The sequence below is a fragment of the Schistocerca serialis genome, chromosome 10 (assembly GCF_023864345.2).
Source record: "Schistocerca serialis cubense isolate TAMUIC-IGC-003099 chromosome 10, iqSchSeri2.2, whole genome shotgun sequence".
In the NCBI taxonomy this organism is placed as follows: domain Eukaryota; kingdom Metazoa; phylum Arthropoda; class Insecta; order Orthoptera; family Acrididae; genus Schistocerca; species Schistocerca serialis.
The window spans coordinates 110,010,973-110,029,735 of NC_064647.1; the positions used below are offsets into that span (position 1 = coordinate 110,010,973).

The 18,763-nt window shown below is 40.1% G+C and overlaps 1 protein-coding gene across 3 annotated transcripts in view; it reads left to right on the top strand.

Moving 5' to 3' along the window:
* Positions 1 to 18,763, top strand: part of LOC126425327 (uncharacterized) — a 296,062-nt gene that overhangs the window by 257,034 nt on the left and 20,265 nt on the right. For all 3 annotated transcript variants that reach the window (XM_050088309.1, XM_050088310.1, XM_050088311.1), the window contains 2 exons: positions 2,944 to 3,129; positions 13,950 to 14,309. In XM_050088309.1, coding sequence (XP_049944266.1) covers positions 2,944 to 3,129; positions 13,950 to 14,309 — 546 coding nt within the window. The remainder of the gene's footprint in view (positions 1 to 2,943; positions 3,130 to 13,949; positions 14,310 to 18,763) is intronic.

Sequence of the window (18,763 nt, forward strand, 5' to 3'; positions counted from 1 at the left end):
AACTGAGGATGACCTCAGAACCCAGATGGCAGGAGTCATTGGTGCCGACATGAGCAACAATTTGCAGTCAGGTGCACCCAGTGCTCTCTATCACTGCCGGCAGGGCCTCCTCCACATCTCGGATGAGACCCCCCGGCAAGCAGACAGAGTGAACACTGGCCTTCTTCCCCGACCTTTCCACTATTTCCCTAAGGGGCTCCATCACCCGCCTAACATTGGAGCTCCCAATCACTAATAAACCCCTCCCCCCGTGTGCCTGCTCGGACTTTGCTGAAGGAGCGGCCACATGTTCACTCACAGGCAGAGCGGGCGATGCCACACGGCCAGCCTCCACATTGACCCTCCGCCTCGTACAATGCGAACGCTGCTGAACCCGCCACTCCTCTTGGGAAGAGGGTGGCCCAGGTGCGCCCGGTACCCGCGAAGATGTCTCGGCAGCAGGGACTGTGGGTGAAGCATGTAACACCTGGGGTGTACCATGCGACGCACCAGACTCCCCACTGCCGCTACACTCTGAGGCAGCAGCCTGAAGACGGCTGACCGTGGCCATCAGCACGCACAGCTGTTCACGAACAGTGGCCAGCTTCTACTGTGTCTGTACACAGCAGTCACACATCCTATCCATCCTAAGAAATCAACAATTTACTGTAGAGAGTTAATCAACTTTTAACTAGACAGGTGATTCACTAAAGGCAGCTGATAGCTGACTAAACTGTGGTTACTAGACACTTCTTGCTGGAAGTCGTCACCAGCATCATCATCTTGAAGCATATATAGCCATAGGCTGGTCTGTTTCTAACATAAACCTCACCATCTAACATAAACCTCACCATCTTGTCCTGTTTTCCCTCAATCTTACTATGTTCACTCTGGTCCAGCCCTCACTTCATTTTTTCAGCACACTCCTGCTTACCTTTCAGCCATTTAATCCTTGGTCTTCCCTCTTGGTCGTTTCCTTCACATCCATATTTCATATGTAAATCATCATGGGAATTCTCTTTAAATGTACTAATATCACGTGTTTAATTTATTTGCTTTTGCTTCCTTATGCGCCTCATTCTGGCATATGCCATGTCGCTGGACCTCTGAACAGTAGATTTCAATTTCATTGTTCACTGTTGTAATATTACTCTGTATGTTGCCCCATTTAAACTAAAATGATCGATTAAATAAAAGTAGACACTTCCAAAATTCTGGCAAGGTGCAACATGTTGACGTTTGTCATGTGATGTAACCAGAATATGAGATCAAAGTCAAGAATCAATCATTACGAAGTGGTTATATTAACAAAAACAATCAATTTTTGAAAATAAAATGTATCTGGATAAATGAAAAAATCTACTCACCAAGTGGAATATTATTCCATATAGATTATTCATGTTTAAAAACCAGTTAAACTATTGCTTATGGCTAGTATGTCTCAGCTGAGAGGAAAGAAAGAAAATTCATTATTGTGATATGACTGCTCCACCCCTCCTGCTCACCATTAATTTATCAGGAGCATTGTGGCACCATCTTCCTTATCACATTCTCAGAGATTCTTTTTTAATATGTTTTTATTTATTTTTATTTTATTTTTTTTATGTTTGAGTAGCTGCCTCATTCTCAATCCCTCACCTCTCTTGTCCTTCCTCCCTTGGAGAGACCTACACTTCCTAAAGCTAGCAATACTATTTTATTCAGAATGAATCTATGACTCTGCAGCCAATTGTGCATTGCTTTGAAACTCCCTGGCCAATTAAAACCGTTTGACAGACTGGGAGTCAGACCCAGAACTTTGCCTTTGCTGGTGATGGCTTTACTGACCGAGCTATCCAGCTGTGGCTTATAACCCAAGGTTCTGCAGTCAAGTCCTGGTCTGACAAGACAGTTTTAATGTGTTCGATGTTTTGAAACAGAGTACATTGTGCTGTAAATTGGAAGTATTAGTCTGAAAGTAACCTCTAATCTAGACTGTGGCTTAGCCTTTCCTCAGAGATAGTTAGGAGTGCTGATCCTACAAGGTATGCAGGAGAACTTGTTGAAGTTTGGAAAGTCGGAAATAGGTTGAGGCACACACTGAAATACACGTACTGATGTTTCACAGTAATATTTAGTTTATATTTTTTGTGAACTGGCTTGTGGTTTTCTAGGCCAGACAGCTTAAGACTGTTTTATTTTTTTATGTATGTTTGTGTTGGCTGTACTAAGAGCTGCATCTTCTACAGGTTGGTACTGGCAAACACAAGTGTCTCTTTATGTACTTTACATATTTTTAAAGGGGATTTTCATTCTTGCACAGTTAACTTTAAAAATTAAATTTAATATACTGGTAAGTTAGTAACATGCCCAGTAGATGATATTCACTATAAACATTATGATGTGAAACAGGTCATCTGGTAAACTTGGAAAACATTTTTTTTAAAGTGTGGAAATTGTTTACGTGGCTGCATCTTGGCCATTTACTGTGTTTTTTTTCTGTATAAATATTAGCTTCATTGAACCATTATGCTATGGTATTCAAGACGTTAAAGAGAAACATTTTTAATCTACATACGAAAACACTTCTGCTATCTGTCAGATGTTTTACTTGCACAGAAAGTTGTCAAAGAGTCTTATGGCTGTATAAGTCACCACTTTATACACTGAAAATCCAGGATAGACTGTAACAATATATTGTTACTTTACATACTGAAGTTAGAAACACTAGATGATAATGCAAATAATTTTTTCTTCTAGTGTTGTACTTGTGAAAATCTCAGCTACTTTCCATCTCAGACAGATTGTTGATAGCAAATTTTGAAAGTGAAAGTGAATAAAAATACTATGTGGCTGTGGTAAATATTCCCAGCTGCTTCAAGAGATATTTCTTGTATTTGCCTTCGAAAATTCCTACAAAAGAAAAGTAATTTAAACTAATTATGTTAAGAGAATCTGCCTACATATTTCTCACCTGTTTTGCAGCTACCACTACCCTTCAAGCATTCCACCAAGGAGGACTTGGGGCTGTGACTGCTACGTCCAGGACAAAACAGCGGTGTGCACATACAAGCTGAAGGATGACCACATACCTTCATGTGTGAGTTCGTCTGTCACTGCAGTGTTCATCCAGTCGAGGGAGGTGGACCGGCTGTCGGTTGACGCATTCAGGTTAGTGCTTATTTTGTAGTAGGTTGCTACCTGTATTCAGGCGACATGCTATCACTGAAAGTGGCCACTTTGACTGTAGTCTGGAATGGGTCCAGCCACCCTAATGGTCTCTGTACTTCAGTCAGTCCCTACTAAGCAGCATACTCATTCTTCATAAGGACGATAAGAATGATGACTTTTATACCTTATGTATCTGGTACTGTCAAAACACATACTTTTACTACTGTATTATGAGTAAATCTTATTTTAAAATTTGTCATCCTTCTTCTGCCTGAATGAGACAGTTAAGAAAAATTACTCTTTGCTTCATTTCTTGTCTACTCTCAAATAAAAATAAAAAAATAAATAAATAAATAAAAATAAAAAATAAAAAATAAAAAAAATCACCCTGCTTCTTTCCTCCTTCCTGATTGTTGCAGTATACAATGAGAAAATGTGATAAATAATCATTAATATGAACTCATGTTAATAGTGCAGTGGGTTGTTGTAAAATAAAAATGATCTTTACACTCAGCTCAAATAAATTTAATGTTTAACATTGTACTGAACTTTTAGATAGGTATAACTGATTTATGTTGGATACTTACAGTTTCCACACAACTCAAGTATAACTGATTTATGTTGGATACTTACAGTTTCCACACAACTCAAGATAGTGAATTTGAATTCACAAAACATAGTGTGTGGGATGTGTCTAAGAGTAAGGAATCAGAGGATTATGAATACCACCAACTCTGTCTGAGCTCGACACATACTACATGCGGGAAAGAAAACATGGAAAGTGAAGAAATGTATTCAGTGCTTAGTGTCACTATCTGCTCGCCCCACAGAGGATAAGAAATTGAATGAATTAAAAAAGTACCAATATGGCACTAACAACGAGCAGGGAAGAAAACATCTGAATAACAAGCTGTTTCAGGCAGTAACAAAACAGTTCTAGGCATCTCCTGGCATATTTATTACCCAGTAATGATTACATATGTTATGCAAAAAGCTCTGGTTGTCATCTGTCCCTGATTTCTTTTCCAAAGTTAACATTAGCCTTGGTCAGGTTGCATTTATTTTGCTCACCTGTTCTTGTAGTGTTACACTTTCCTTCTCATGACACTGTCATTATTTGGTGCATTTAAATTTAGCAGGCTGTTACAGTATTGACCCTAGTACAGCTTCTTAATGCTTGGTGTTGTGAAACAAGTGACACGCCATGTCTTTGTGTGATACTGACTCACTTATCATAGTACTGAGTAACATTTCTGAGCTGCTTTACACATGCAATCCACAATATTTCTGTTCTGATTTAATTAAAAACTGCTAATTAATCAGTTCCTTCAGTCCTCAATGTGGATAGAAGACTTTGATCCAAATAATAGAACTGCCTTTTACACAGAAGTTCTAATGCATTTTTTTCCCCCATAGGTTACTTACATAACAAGTAGTTTTGCTGATGAACTTTTGGGGATCGTTGGTTATCCTTTCCTAACTTTTCATGTCCTTTGACTGAAAGATTCAGTTTCTGTTATATAGACAAGGTTGGTTTGGAGCATTGGCATAAAAGGATTTTCACTGATAATTTGTATCAAAATACATACCCTCTATTCTTGAGTTCAAGACTGCAGAATGTGTATGCACACAGATATAGTATCCACCTATACTGAAAGAAGTTCCAATTGCAGTCGGCAGTCTTTTATTGTAATTTCAAATACATTATCACAATGGCAGAACACTGGCAAGTTATCTGTATCAAAAGTAAGGTAGCTTTCACTTGTCTTCCCAGCATTTTGCTTTGTTGCTCTTTCTTCTGTTTAGAGTTGCTCAGTGGAGTTTTTTTGCAGGAGAACTCCCCCTTGCTGTTATACTGTTTATAATTTTACACTTCCCTTTAATTCTATGCTACTCACTCTAACTCTATGTCCTTGTCCATCTTACAGTGCTCTGTCTTTACTTTTCTAGCTTTTTTGATCCATATTTCAAATTTGTGATATCGTATATTTGTTTTGGTATTACCTTCCTATTTGCTGTACATGATCTCCCTAACTGTTATTTCTGTCTTCCTTTCCAAATTCTTCACCTAACCTTTGCCCCTATTTGCCCTTATTGAGAAAATTGTTTACTCTGCTCCCAAATGATAAGTACCTTTCTCACAATGAGTCCATGCCTCTCATGATCCTGCATTATGAGTGTCTTCTCTTTCCTTATAACATCTTCAGTGCTTTACACATCTTCCTTAATTCTCTTTTCTCATTACCTTAAAGAAAGGGAATATCAGGCTTCCAAATAAAAGGAATATCAGGTTCTGAAGAAATGTTTTGTCACTTATCCTTATCGCCCCCCTAGGCCAGTAGATTCAGCTGTTTCACAAATCTCCAGATCAAATAGACCATGCAGAAATAAACTAGGCATAAGACATCTGCATTGAAACTACAATCAGTTGAAATCCGAAGCCAGGGTCATCTGTGAAGTACAGATAACACTGAAAGCACATTCATTACTGGCATCAATGCACAGCCATAGCAGACCCGAACTTCTGTATGGAGAGAGCTGTTATTACAAGAAAGAACGGCACCAGTCCCCTAAATTCATCCTTTACCGATCATCTCTTAATTAATCGCCTAAAGCCATAGGCGATAACAATATTCTGTATACCGAAAAGGTGGTTAGATGTCTTAGAGGAATCTGAGATTTTCAAACATCTCACTTGTCAAGATGGCCTCATTCTCAATGAACAGCTGCAGCTGTGAAATAAAAACTTTTTTGACTGTATAAAGCCATTGCTTGATCTTTGATTCAGATTTCCTCATGCAGCTTACCGAAATGTTATTTTCCTGTCACATCTTTGCTGTTTTCTTTTATGTCATAACTAACGTTTTTACATTAGAAAATGTATCTCTATTTAAAGCAGATAAATATGTAACTTCATCCTGTTATTATTAATGCTTACGTTATGCCTGAATCAGCTGCATCACAATTTCATATGTCTAATTTTGAATGTACAGTAGCCTAGTTGTTTCTGCCACTACTAGACGGCGCTCGTAGCAACACCATGTTTACTTGCCCACACTTTATAAAGTGGGAACCTCAGTCTTGTTGCAACTCTTGTCAACAGTATGAGCAGCCCTTAGCGGCTCGCCATCTCACAAGTGTTCGTGACGTCGCCTTTCCGGCTTAGATCTTTTTTAATATGTGACTTGGAAGTACTGCATCTTTTCGAGTCAGTACAAACTTTAATTTTATTAATGTACTATATATCTAATGTTTTAGCACAGTTAATCTAATTCTGAAGACGATGCTCCTAGTAGCGTCGAAACCAGGTCAATTTTGACTTAATATTTGTGACCGAGGGCTTATTTGTTACAATATAACAAGAAACATTGATTATTCCAGACTGCTTCTATGTTTATACGCACTGAATATTTTAGAATAAACAAACATTAAATATTTCAAGAACTTTCTGGAAAAGATAAGTACTAAATAATAAACAGATGCTGGTGCTAGGGTTTGAACTGGCAACCTGCAGCATGCCCACACAGTGACACCTAGCCACCATGCTACAATGCAGTAGTATAATATTTGTGATTCATATAAGGTTCTGCAATGTGCTTACATTCTATGTATGTAAAATAGGAGCAGTCTCTGCTGAGGCATGCGCTTCATGATACACTATACTTGATTTAGGATTCTAAATGATATTATTATTATTATTGTTTTATTTATTTACTTACACATTTAAACAAAGCTTTCAGGTCCCTTCTTGCATGTAACCAGACATCCTCAGTGAGTTAACATTACAGTATCTATATTACACGAGCAATAAATAATAGATAGTAATAAATACAGTAATTATAATAAACACACTAATTAAATCCATACACAATATGTAAGGGGATAAATGCATGCACGTGTGTGTGTGTGTGTGTGTGTGTGTGTGTGTGTGTGTGTGTGTGTGTGTGTGTGTCCGTCCGTCCTCAAGTACATCTTCCTTGTATAGACCCTCTATATAATATTGCCTCCTTTCTGACTTCCCTTCTTTGCTTAGGACTGATTTTCCATCTGAGCTCTTGATATTCATACAGGTGGTTCTGATTTCTACAAAGTCCGCTTCAATTTTCCTGTAGTTGGCATCTATCTTACCCCTAGTGATATATGCTTCCACATCCTTGCATTTGTCCTCTTCCCATTCCTGCTTAGCCATTTTGCACTTCCTGTTGATTTCATTTTTTAGATGTGTATATTCCCTTTTGCTGCTTCATTTACTCCATTTTTATATTTTCTCTCTCCATCAATTAAATTCAATACCTTTTCTGTTACCCAAGGATTTCTACTAGTCTCGTGTTTTTACCTACTTGATCCTCTGCTACCTTCACTATTTCTTCTTTCAAAGCTACCCATTTTTCTTCTTCTACTGTATTCATTTCCCCTGTTCTTGTCAATCATACTCTAATGCTCTCTCTGAAACTCTCTACAACCTTTGGTTCTTTCAGTTTATCCAGGTCCCATCTCCTTAAATTTCTACCTTTCTACAGTTCACAGTTCATAACCAATAAATTGTGATCAGAGTCCACATCTGCCCCTCCCCCCCCCCCCCCCCCCCCTCCGGAAATGTCTTACAATTTAAAATCTGGTTCCAGAATCACTGTCTTACCATTATATAATCTATCTGAAACCTTCCAGGATCTCCAGGTCCCTTCCCCATATACAACCTTCTTTCATGATTCTTAAACCATGTGTTAGCTATGATTAAATTGTGCTCTGTGGAAAATTCTACAAGGTGGCTTCCTCTTTAATTCCATTCCCCCAGTCCATATTCACCTACTACTTTTCCTTATCTTCCTTTCCCTACTATTGAATTCCAGTCCCATGGCTATTAAATTTTTGTCTCTCTTAACTATCTGAATAATTTTATTTACCTCATCATACATCTCTTCCTCACCTGTAGAGCTAGCTGGCATATAAACTTGTACTACTGTGGTGGGTGTGGACTTCATGTGTGTCTTGGCTACAATAATGTGTTCACTATGCTGTTCATAGTAGCTTATTTACAGTCCTTGGGTTTTTTTTAATTCATCATCAAACTTACTCCTGCATTACCCTTATTTGATTTTGTATTTGTAACACTGTATTCACCTGACAGGAAGTCCTGTTTCTACTGCCACTGAACTTCACTAATTCCCACCATATCTAACTTTAACCTATCTATTTCCCTTTAAATTTTCCTACCTACCGCCTGATTAAGGGATTTAACATTCCACACTCCTATCTGTAGAATGCCAGTTATGTTTCTCCTGATAATGACGTCATCCTGAGTAGTCCCCGCCCAGAGATCCGAACGGGACACCATATTTACCTCCGGAATATTTTACCCAAGAGAATGCATCATCATTTAACCATACAGTAGAGCTGCATGACTTCGGGAAAAATTACGGCTGTAGTTTCCCCTTGCTTTCAGCTGTTCGCAGTAGCAGCACAGCAAGGCCGTTTTGGTTGATGTTATGAGACCAGGTCAGTCAATCATTCAGACTGTTGCCCCTGCAGCTACTGAAAAGGCTGCTGCCCCTCTTCAGGAACCACACGTTTGTCTGGCCTGGCCTCTCAACAGATACCCTCTGTTGTGGCTGCACATACGTCAAGGCTAACTGTATCGCTGAAGCACGCAAGGCTCCCCGCCATTGGCAGGGTCCATAGTTCGAGGTGGGGCAGGGTGGGGGGGAGGGGGGTGGGTGCTGAGTGGGGGGAGAGACATGACATCATAAACAGTAAGATGCATGAAAAAGTGCCGTGTCATGATGCATGGTGTTTAGATTTATTACTTCTGTGCTACTCACTCCATTTTGCAATAAGTTTAACAGACATTATCCACATATTCCCCACCCCACCATAAACAATGGATCTTGCCATTGGTGGGGTGGCTTGCATGCCTCAGTGATACAGATAGCTGTATAGATTCAACCAAGTTAATAGTGTATCTGTTGAGAGGCCAGACAATCATGTGGTTCCTAAAGAGGGGATGCAGCCTTTTCAATGACTGCAGGGGCAACAGTGTGGATGATTAACTGATACGGCCTTGTAACATCAGCCAAAATGGTCTTGCTGTGCTGGTTCTGCCAACGGCTGAAAGCAAGGGGAAACTACAGCCGTAATTTTTCCTGAGAGCATACTGCTCTACTGTATGGTTAAATGTGATGTCATCATCTTGAGTAAAATATTCCGGAAGTAAAATAGTGCCCCACTTGGATATTCAGGTGGGAAACTATGCAGGAGGATGTCATGAGGAGAAACAAAACTGGTATTCTTCAGACTGGAGCATGGGATGTTAGACCCCGTAATCACAGATGTAGGTTAGAAAATTTAAAAAGGAAAATGTGTATGTGGAAGCTAGACATAGAGGGAATTAGTAAAATTTGGGGTCAGGAGAAATACAACTTCTGATCATGTGAATACATGGTTATAAATACAAAATCAGATAGGGGTCATGCAAGAGTGGATTAATAACTAATAAGAAAACAGGAATGTGAGTAGGCTACTATGAAGAGAATAGTGACCTCATTATCTTAGCCAACATAAGACACAAAGCTCACACCCACCACAGTAAAAAAAGTTTATGTGCCTACTAGCTCCACAGATGATGAAGAGATTTAAGGAAAACTATTCATATAGTTAATGTAGGTGACAGTTTAATTATGGTGGGAGACTGGAATTCAATAGTAGGAAAAGAAAGAGAATGAAAAATTGCTGTTGAATATAGACTGGGGGAAAGGAAAGAAAGAGGAAGCCACCTGGTAGAATTTTGCACAGAGCATAATTTAATCATCACTAACACATGACTTAACAGTCATCAAAGATGGTTACATATGTGCAAGAGGCCTGTAGACACTGGAAGGATTCAGACTGACTGTATAACGGTAAGGCAGAGGTTTTGGAACCATATTTTCAATTGCAACACATTTCCAGGTGCAGATGTCTTTTCTGACCACAATTTATAATTATGACCTGTAAATTAAAACTGAAGAAACTGCAATAAGGTAGGAAATTAAGAAGATGAGACCTGGATAAGTTGAAAGATTCAGAGGCTGTTGAGAGTTTCAGAGGGATCATTACGCAATGATTGACTAGAACAGGGGAAAAGAATACAGTAGAAGACAAATGGGTAGCTTTAAGAGAAGAAGGAGTTAAGGTAGTTGAGGATCAAATAGGTAAAAATACAAGGTGTAGTAGAAATCCTTGGATAATGCTGGAGATAATGAAATTAACTGATGAAAGAAGGATGTATAAAGATGCAGCAAATGAAGCAGGTGAAAGGAAATACAAACCTCTAAAATATTAGATTGACAGGAAGTGCAAAATAGCTAAGCAGGGATGACTGGAGGACAAATGTAAGGACTTAGAAACATATGTCAGTAGGAGAAAGATAGATACTGTGTACAGGAAAACTAAAGAGGCATTTGGAGGAGAGAGAAGCAGCTGTATGAATATCAAGCTCTAAGATGGGAAAGCTGAAAGATGGAAGGAGTACATAGATGGTCTATACAGGGGATATGAACTTGCAGGCAATATTATAGAAATGGAGGAGGGCACAGATGAAAATGAGATGGAGAAATGATACTGAAAGAAGAATTTGACAGAGCATGGAAGATCTAAGTCAAAATAAGGCCCCAGGAGTAGGTGACATTCCATCAGAATTATTGATAGTCTTGGGAGAACCAGCCATGACAAGACTCTTCCAACTGCTGTGTGAGATACGAAACAGGCAAAATACCCTCAGGCTTCAGGAAGAATATAATAAACCCAATTCCAAAGAAAGTAGATGAGAACAGTTTAGTAAGCCATGGTTGCAAAATACTAATACGAATTCTTTATTGAATACTGAAAAAAAAAAAACTGGTAGAAGTTGATCTCGGTGAAGATCAGTTTGGATTCCAGAGAATTCCAGGCACACACGAGGCAGTGCTGATCCAATGACATATTTTAGAGCATTGGTTAAGGAAAGGCAAACCTCGGTTTATAACTACGAACTTGCAGCATGCTGGAGGTGAAAAATAAGTCCTCAGCTTGTCTTTTAATTGAAATAAACGTTTGTGGCTTCATCGTATGTTGCATTGAGAAGTATGCATTTTTTATTTCTTGATGTTGACTAGTTTTGGACACTTGTATCCATTTTCAGACCAGCCATGCTGTAAGTGTGACAAATACAGGGGAAAGCCCATGTACAGAAAGTGCCCCTGCAGTAATCAAAGCATTATGTGGCTGCAAATTACATCACATGGGACAGAGCTTAGAGACAGACATTTATAGCATTTGTAGGCTTAGAGAAACCTTTTGGCAGTGTTAACTGGAATACTCTCTTTGACATTCTGAAGGTAGTAGGGATAAAGTACAGGGATCAAAAGGCTATTTACAACTTGTACAGAAATCAGATGGCAGTTATAAGAGTCAAGGGACTTGAAAAAGAAGCAGTGGCTGAGAAAAAGGGTGTGAGACAGGGTTGTAGCCTATCCCCAGTGTTGTTCAGTCTGTACATTGAGCAAACAGTAAACGAAACCAAAGAAAAATTTAGACTAGAAATTGAAGTTCGGGGAGAAGAAATAAAAACTATAAGGTTTGCAGATGGCATTATTATTACATCACAGATGGCAAAGGACTTGGACAGTGTCTTGGAAAGGTGGATATAAGATGAACACCAACAAAAGCAAAATGAGGATAATGGCATGTAGTTGAATTAAATCAGGTGATGCTGAGGAAATTAGATTAGGAAATGACACACTTTGGGATTAGCTACTTGGGCAGTAAAATAACAGTGATGGTTGAAATAGAGAGGATATAAAATCTAGACTGGCAAGGGCAAGAACAGCGTTTCTGAAGAAGAGAAATTTGCTAACTTTTAATTTTAGTAATCAACAGCCTCAGTTGCAAAGTGTACCTAGATTTACCTAGGTTTCAGTCGGGATAACCCAGCCTTCTTCAGAATAAAAGTAGCTACCATTTGTCGATAGTGGACATCGTCAAGATAATATTACAAATCCATACATTATCATCAGACTGAAAAAACTTATCTGAAACTGCCTCAGCCCCACTTTGTGACCACGATGCGGCAGCCACGAGTGCTGTACTGGAACTTGGTGATGAAGAATACAGAGTGTGTGAAAATCTCTACAATTTTTAGGCCCCAGAGTTCCTTCCTAGATGGCTCAGAATGCATCCTATCAACTGATTCCTTTTTTTAGTCAAGCTGTGCCATAAATTCCTTTTCTCCATAATTTAATTAAGCATGTCGTCATTAGTTACTGGATCTACCCAAATAATCTAAAGCATTCTTCTATGACACCACATGTCAATAGGTTCTATAATTTTCTAGCCTGAGCCATTCATCATTGGCATATCAGATCCACGTTTCACTTCCTTACATGGCTACACACTTTACTTCTTGCTATTGCCAGTCTGCATTTCATATCCCATCTTTTTCGGGCAGCTCTAGTTAACTTGCTGGCCAAAGAGCAAAACTGATCTTCTACTTTTAATGTCTCATTTTCAAATCCAATTCCATTAACATTACTGGATTTAATTTTCCTATACTGCATCAGCCTTGTTTCACTCTTGTTGATGATCATATTATAACCTCATTTCAAGACACTAAGCATTCCATTCAGCTGGTCTTCCAAGGCCTTTACAATCTCTGACGGAAGTACATTGTCACTGGCAAACCTCATCCCCCTTCCCTCTTTTTGTTTAATCTTTAGTTTCCTTTGCTGCTTGCTCAGTGTACATATTCAGTATCATAACAGGTAGACTACAACTCTGTCTCACTCTATTTTCAACCACTGCTGTCTTTTTACAGCTACAGTTGCACTCGGTTTCCTGTAGAAGCTGTAGATAAGCTTTTGCTCCCTGTATTTTATTTCAGCTACCTTCAGAATTTCAAAGAGTGTATCAGCCAACATTGTCAAAAGGTTCTTCTAAATGTCAAATCCTATAATTGTAGCTTTTACTTTCCGCAGTCTACCGCTAGTATTAGTCATTTTGTGATGTTTTAATGTTCAGAAGTGTAAAATTATGCAATTCACAAAATGAAAAAATTGTAGTATTCTATGACTAGAATATCAATGGGTCACAGTTGGAATCAACCAACTCATGCAAATATCTGTGTTCTCTGCCTTGAAGGGATATGAAATGGAAAGATCACATAGGCTGTGGCAGACCTCGATTTATTGGTAGAATACTGGGAAAATGCAATCAGTCTGCAAAAGGGACTACTTAAAAATCACTCATGCAAGCCATTCTAGAAGATCACAAAAGTGTTTGGGACCTATACCAAATAGGACTTAACAGTAGATATTGAATGTATACAGAGAAGGGCAGCACGAATGGTCACAGGTTTGTTTGACCCATGGAGAGGCACACAGTGATCCTTAAAAAACTGAACTGGGAGACTCTTGAAGAAAGATGTTAACCATCCTGAGAAAGCATACTTACAAATCTTGAAGAACTGGCTTTAAATGATGACTATAGGAATATACTAAATCCCCCCTATATATCTCTCCGATAGGGATTGTGAGGACAAGAATAGGTTAATTACAATGCACACAGAGGCATTTTAACAATCATTCTTCGCAGCCTCCATACATAAATCAAATGGGAAGAAACCCTAATAACTGGTACAGTTGGATGTACTGTTGCCATGCACTTCACAGTGGTTGGCAAAGTTCAGATGTAGATGGTGGAAGTATGTACAGGTATTTTAGTAGTAGATGTGAATGTTGGCTTACATTGTCTTCTGCTATAAATAATTATGAGTACTCTGCTTTCTGGCACATCAAATTTTCTTTCCACAGGCACGTTCCTCGTCTGGAATATTTAAACATAACGGACACAAAGCTCAGATCACTCCCGAGGGATCTCTTCCGTGACACCAGAGACTTGAAGCATCTGCTTGTTCAAAACAATCCTAACTTGAGATCTTTGGACAATGATGTCTTCAGAGATGCTAGCAAGCTTGAGGATGTAATTCTGGACCGGAATGACATCAGTTCACTGGACCGAGATGTGTTCACACACCTGACGAATGTCAAGAGGCTGAACCTTGCCTACAATAAAATCAGGAGTCTGCCTGACGGGATCTTCAGAGATAACCGTGAACTACAGGAGCTAGGGCTGTCTGGGAACCCATTGCGCATTACGGCAGATACAGCAAGGTAAGTTTCTGTGTTGATTTCTCAAAGTTTTCAACTTAATTAATATTGTGGAGAAGGATTCCTGAAAGAACAACTTTTTTGAGAAATGGGTCTTAATAGTATAAGATATTGGCAAGTAAACAACGCCCTCCCCCTCCCAGTTCCTTAAATAATTCATCTTCCATGTATAAAACAGACTGAAACATCTGATTGGTTTACAAATGAGTTAATGTGTTACATGTTTCATGTTAACCCCGTATAACATTTACAGTGAAGACGCAGAAATCAAAGTATGTTTCTTTTATTTGTTTTGGATTATTCACCCACTGCTTAGTGAAAAAGTCAAAACCAAAACTGGTAAACCTCTTAATATGTTCATTTAAGACTTTTTTGGCAAATAGTGTATAGTGTCAAACTGTTTTGTTAAGGATTGATCATACCAAAAGTAAGGTATAAAAATAAAGTCATAACATATAATTACATGCAATATTACAATGTTAATTTTATAATTTACATTATGGGTATTTTACAAAAGATTAAGGCATTTTATTATACAGTTAATATAAGTAAGTGAACAAACAAAGATAAAAAAAGAACAGTGTGTGTATTTGAAAACTAAAGATATCCTTAAAATATTTCACATTAAGATTCTGATAGCTGTAGTAAAAAAAAGAGGTACTTAAAGAATGATTCTTATATTTGAAAAATGTTTAACCTTAAGCTGTTTTAGATTTGTGTGAATCAGCTTTCCACGATGATGAGTAGGTAAAACCTTTGTTTTTATGTCACTTGAAGGTCAAATCTTTGAGAATGTAACATAAAGCTGCCCATGCCTGAAAACTGGTTTCTAACAGAAATATTCCTACTGTGTTCACTGTTTGACCTTTGGAATTGTTGGTCATCATGGCAAAAGAATCCTGTTATAACGTCAAGTTGAACACATATATTTCAAAACGACACAACACATATATGTCCCTGAGAGCAAGTTGGCAAAGCAAGACATGTGAACAAGGTAACATTCGAATGAACACTGAGTCCAAGTCCAGCAGCCACTGGCTGGCTGGCCACTTAGGTGGCGCGGCTGCTGCATGGCTGGCAGACAGCGCCGCATGTAGAGGACGCGTGTAATTGCGTGGTGGCGTAGTAGTTCCGCAACGGGTCAGAAGTCTTAGCAGACGGACGATCTGGTCAACCCTTCTGAATAGATTGTAAAACCCGGGAGAGGGTAGGATCAGAACCCGTAGCAGCTGCCAGCCGGTCCGCGGTGATGGGGAATCCGTCCACAACCTGCTGCTCGGCAACATCCAGGTGGAAACACAAAAGTTAGTCCCTATTGAATGCCAGATCAGGACCCATGGGAAGGCGAGACAGTGCATCAGCATTTTCATGTTGAGCCGTTGGCCGGAAATGAATCTCATAGTTGAAACGAGACAAGTAACGCTGGAGGCGGTGTGCAGCCTTGTCGGGAAGTGACGATGATAGATGAAACAAGGAAACAAGTGGTTTGTGATCCGTAACAAGATGAAATTTGGATCCATAGAGAAAAACACCAAACTTATGGAGTGCATAAATAATGGCCAAAGCTTCTTTTTCAATTTGAGAATACTTTTTTGGTGCATCCGTGAGCGTTTTGGAGGCATAAGCAATGGGTTGTTCAGAGCCGTCAGAAAAACATTGCGCAAGGACTGCACCGACCCCATATTGAGAGGCGTCCGTGGCAAGAACAAGATGTTGGCGAGGTCGATAAGTAGCCAGGCACGGGGCTTGTTTCAGCATAGTCTTCAATTGCTGGAAAGCCTCATCGCATGACGCGGACCAGTGAAAAGGCACGTTTTTATGCAACAGGTGATGCAACGGCTGAGCCACCGATGCAGCAGATGGCAAAAACTTGTGATAGTATGCTATTTTCCCCAAGAAGGCCTGCAGTTCCTTAACAGACGTAGGGCGAGGAAGGGCTTCGATCGCAGCGACAGTTTGCTGAAGCAGACGAATACCATCAAGAGAGTTGAAACCCCAAGTACGTGATAGATGCCTGAAAAAAAAATGTGATTTCTGAAGATTACATTTAAGACCGGCAGTCTGTAAGACATGAAAAAGTGTGTGGAGGTTCTGAAGATGTTCTTCAGTGGTGGAGCCAGTGACAACAATGTCATCCATGTAATTTATACACCCAGGGACAGGGAGCAGTAATTGTTCCAAAAATCACTGAAAGAACAGGGCCGCTGGCAACCCCGAATGGCAATTGTTGGTACTGATAGAGGCCGAAAGGCGTGATAAGGACCAGAAACTGCCAGGAAGCAGTGTCGAGAGGAAGTTGATGATAAGCTTCTGACAGGTCAATTTTAGAAAAATACTGGCCTCCTGCAAGTTTAGTGAACAATTCTTCAGGTTGGGGCTTAGGGTAAGTGTCGATGAGGCATTGTGCATTTACAGTGGCTTTAAAATCCCCACAGAGACGAATATCACCATTAGGCATAGCAACAACAATGACAGGGGAGGACCACTCACTGGAAGTGACAGGTCGCAAGATCCCTGAATTAGTGAGACGATCCAGCTCCCGTTTTACCCGATCACGAAGGGCCACAGGAATGGGCCGAGCCTGAAAAAACTTGGGCCGAGCAGTGGGTTTGAGTGTGAAATGAGCTTCAAAGTTGTTTGCATGGCCTAATCCAGGAGAAAAAAGGGGCGAAAATGTTGTCGACAAGGAATCCAGTTGAGCATAAGAAATAGCATCAGAGACAATATTGACAGAGTCATCTATGGAGAACCCAAAAATGCGAAAGGCATCGAAACCAAAAAGATTCTCTGCGGTACTCTGGTTGACCACAAATATGGGAAAAGTGCGAACAACGGATTTGTAAGGTACCTCAGCATTAAATTGTCCCAAGAGAGAAATCTTCTGTTTATTGTACATCCGTAATTGCCGAGTGACAGGTGATAGGAATGGAGAACCCAACTGAAGATACATTTGAGAACATCCCAACCAAGGATTTGGACAGTGAGGAATAACTTCCCTGAAAGGGAAGAATTGCAATTGACAGACAACACAGAAGCAGAATCAGCGTCACGGTCATGAATATCATGTATACGGTCGGATTTGCAAACGGCAGACACATGACCCTTCTTTTTGCAATTGTGACACACGGCCCAACGTTGGGTCAGTCCTCCCATGAATGTTTCGTAAAACACTGCAGACATGAAGGAAGTTGACGTGGGTTTTGCTGCAGTTTCTTAGAGGGTTGTGTACGGTTAGGCCGAGGCTGCGCGTGGGAGCGTACTGCGGCCACGTCAGCCAGCAGGGACGCACCGCACGCGTCGTCAACAGCTGACAGAGATTGTATTGCCCCAACATCACCCCACACCTCTATTTGCACCCCAGCGGCACGAGAAATTTCAAAGGACTGCGCGATGGATAGGATTTCATCTAGAGTCGGATTTGCCAACTGGAGGGCACGTTGCCGAACTTCTTCGTCGGGCGCCGACCGGATAATGGCATCCCGTACCATGGAATCGGCATAGGAATCTTTGTGAATGTCAGTAACAAATTGACACTTTCGACTGAGGCCCTGAAGTTCAGCAGCCCAAGCGCAATAGAATTGATTTGGTTGTTTTTTACAACGATAAAAGGCAACACGAGAGGCTACCACACGCGTTTGCTTTTGAAAATAGAAAGACAGAAGTGAGCACATTTCAGCAAAGGACAAAGACGCAGGATCTTTCAAAGGAGCCAATTGTGACAACAACCGATACATTTGAGGTGAAATCCATGAAAGAAACAGAGACTTAAATGTTTGTTCGTCCGTGACATGAAATGCCAAGAAGTGCTGTTGAAGACATTTTTTGTAATCAGACCAGTCTTCCGCCGTCTCGTCATAAAGAGGAAAAGGAGGTATAGACAACGACAAGAATCGCCCCGCATTTGATGCCGTGACGAAATCACGAATCGCCGATGTTAGAAGCATTTGCTGTTCAATGAGACCTTGCAATAGTTGCTCGACAGTAGCCATGGAAACCTGTGGGTCAACGATGAAAAGTAAAAATCCACTACCTTGTCGCCAGTTGTTATAATGTCAAGTTGAACACATATATTTCAAAACGACACAACACATATAAGTCACTGAGCAAGTTGACAAAGCAAGACATGTGAACAAGGTAACATTTGAATGAACACTGAGTCCAAGTCCAGCGGCCGCTGGCTGGCTGGCCGCTTAGGTGGCGCGGCTGCAGCATGCCTTGCAGACAGCGCCGCATGTGGAGGAAGTGCGTAATTGCGCGGCGGCACTTTGAATGATCGGCGAGTCACTACAAATCCTTAATGGGAAACTGTTGTTGCTTAAATGGGAAGGATAATTCAGCATTGGAAACTGCCTTTTCTCAGATTTAAAACTATTTCTCCTGTAAGAAAATCAGTAAGAATATCCGCATAAATCAAATTGATTTTATACTTTCAACAACTGATCATAAACTGTTCCATT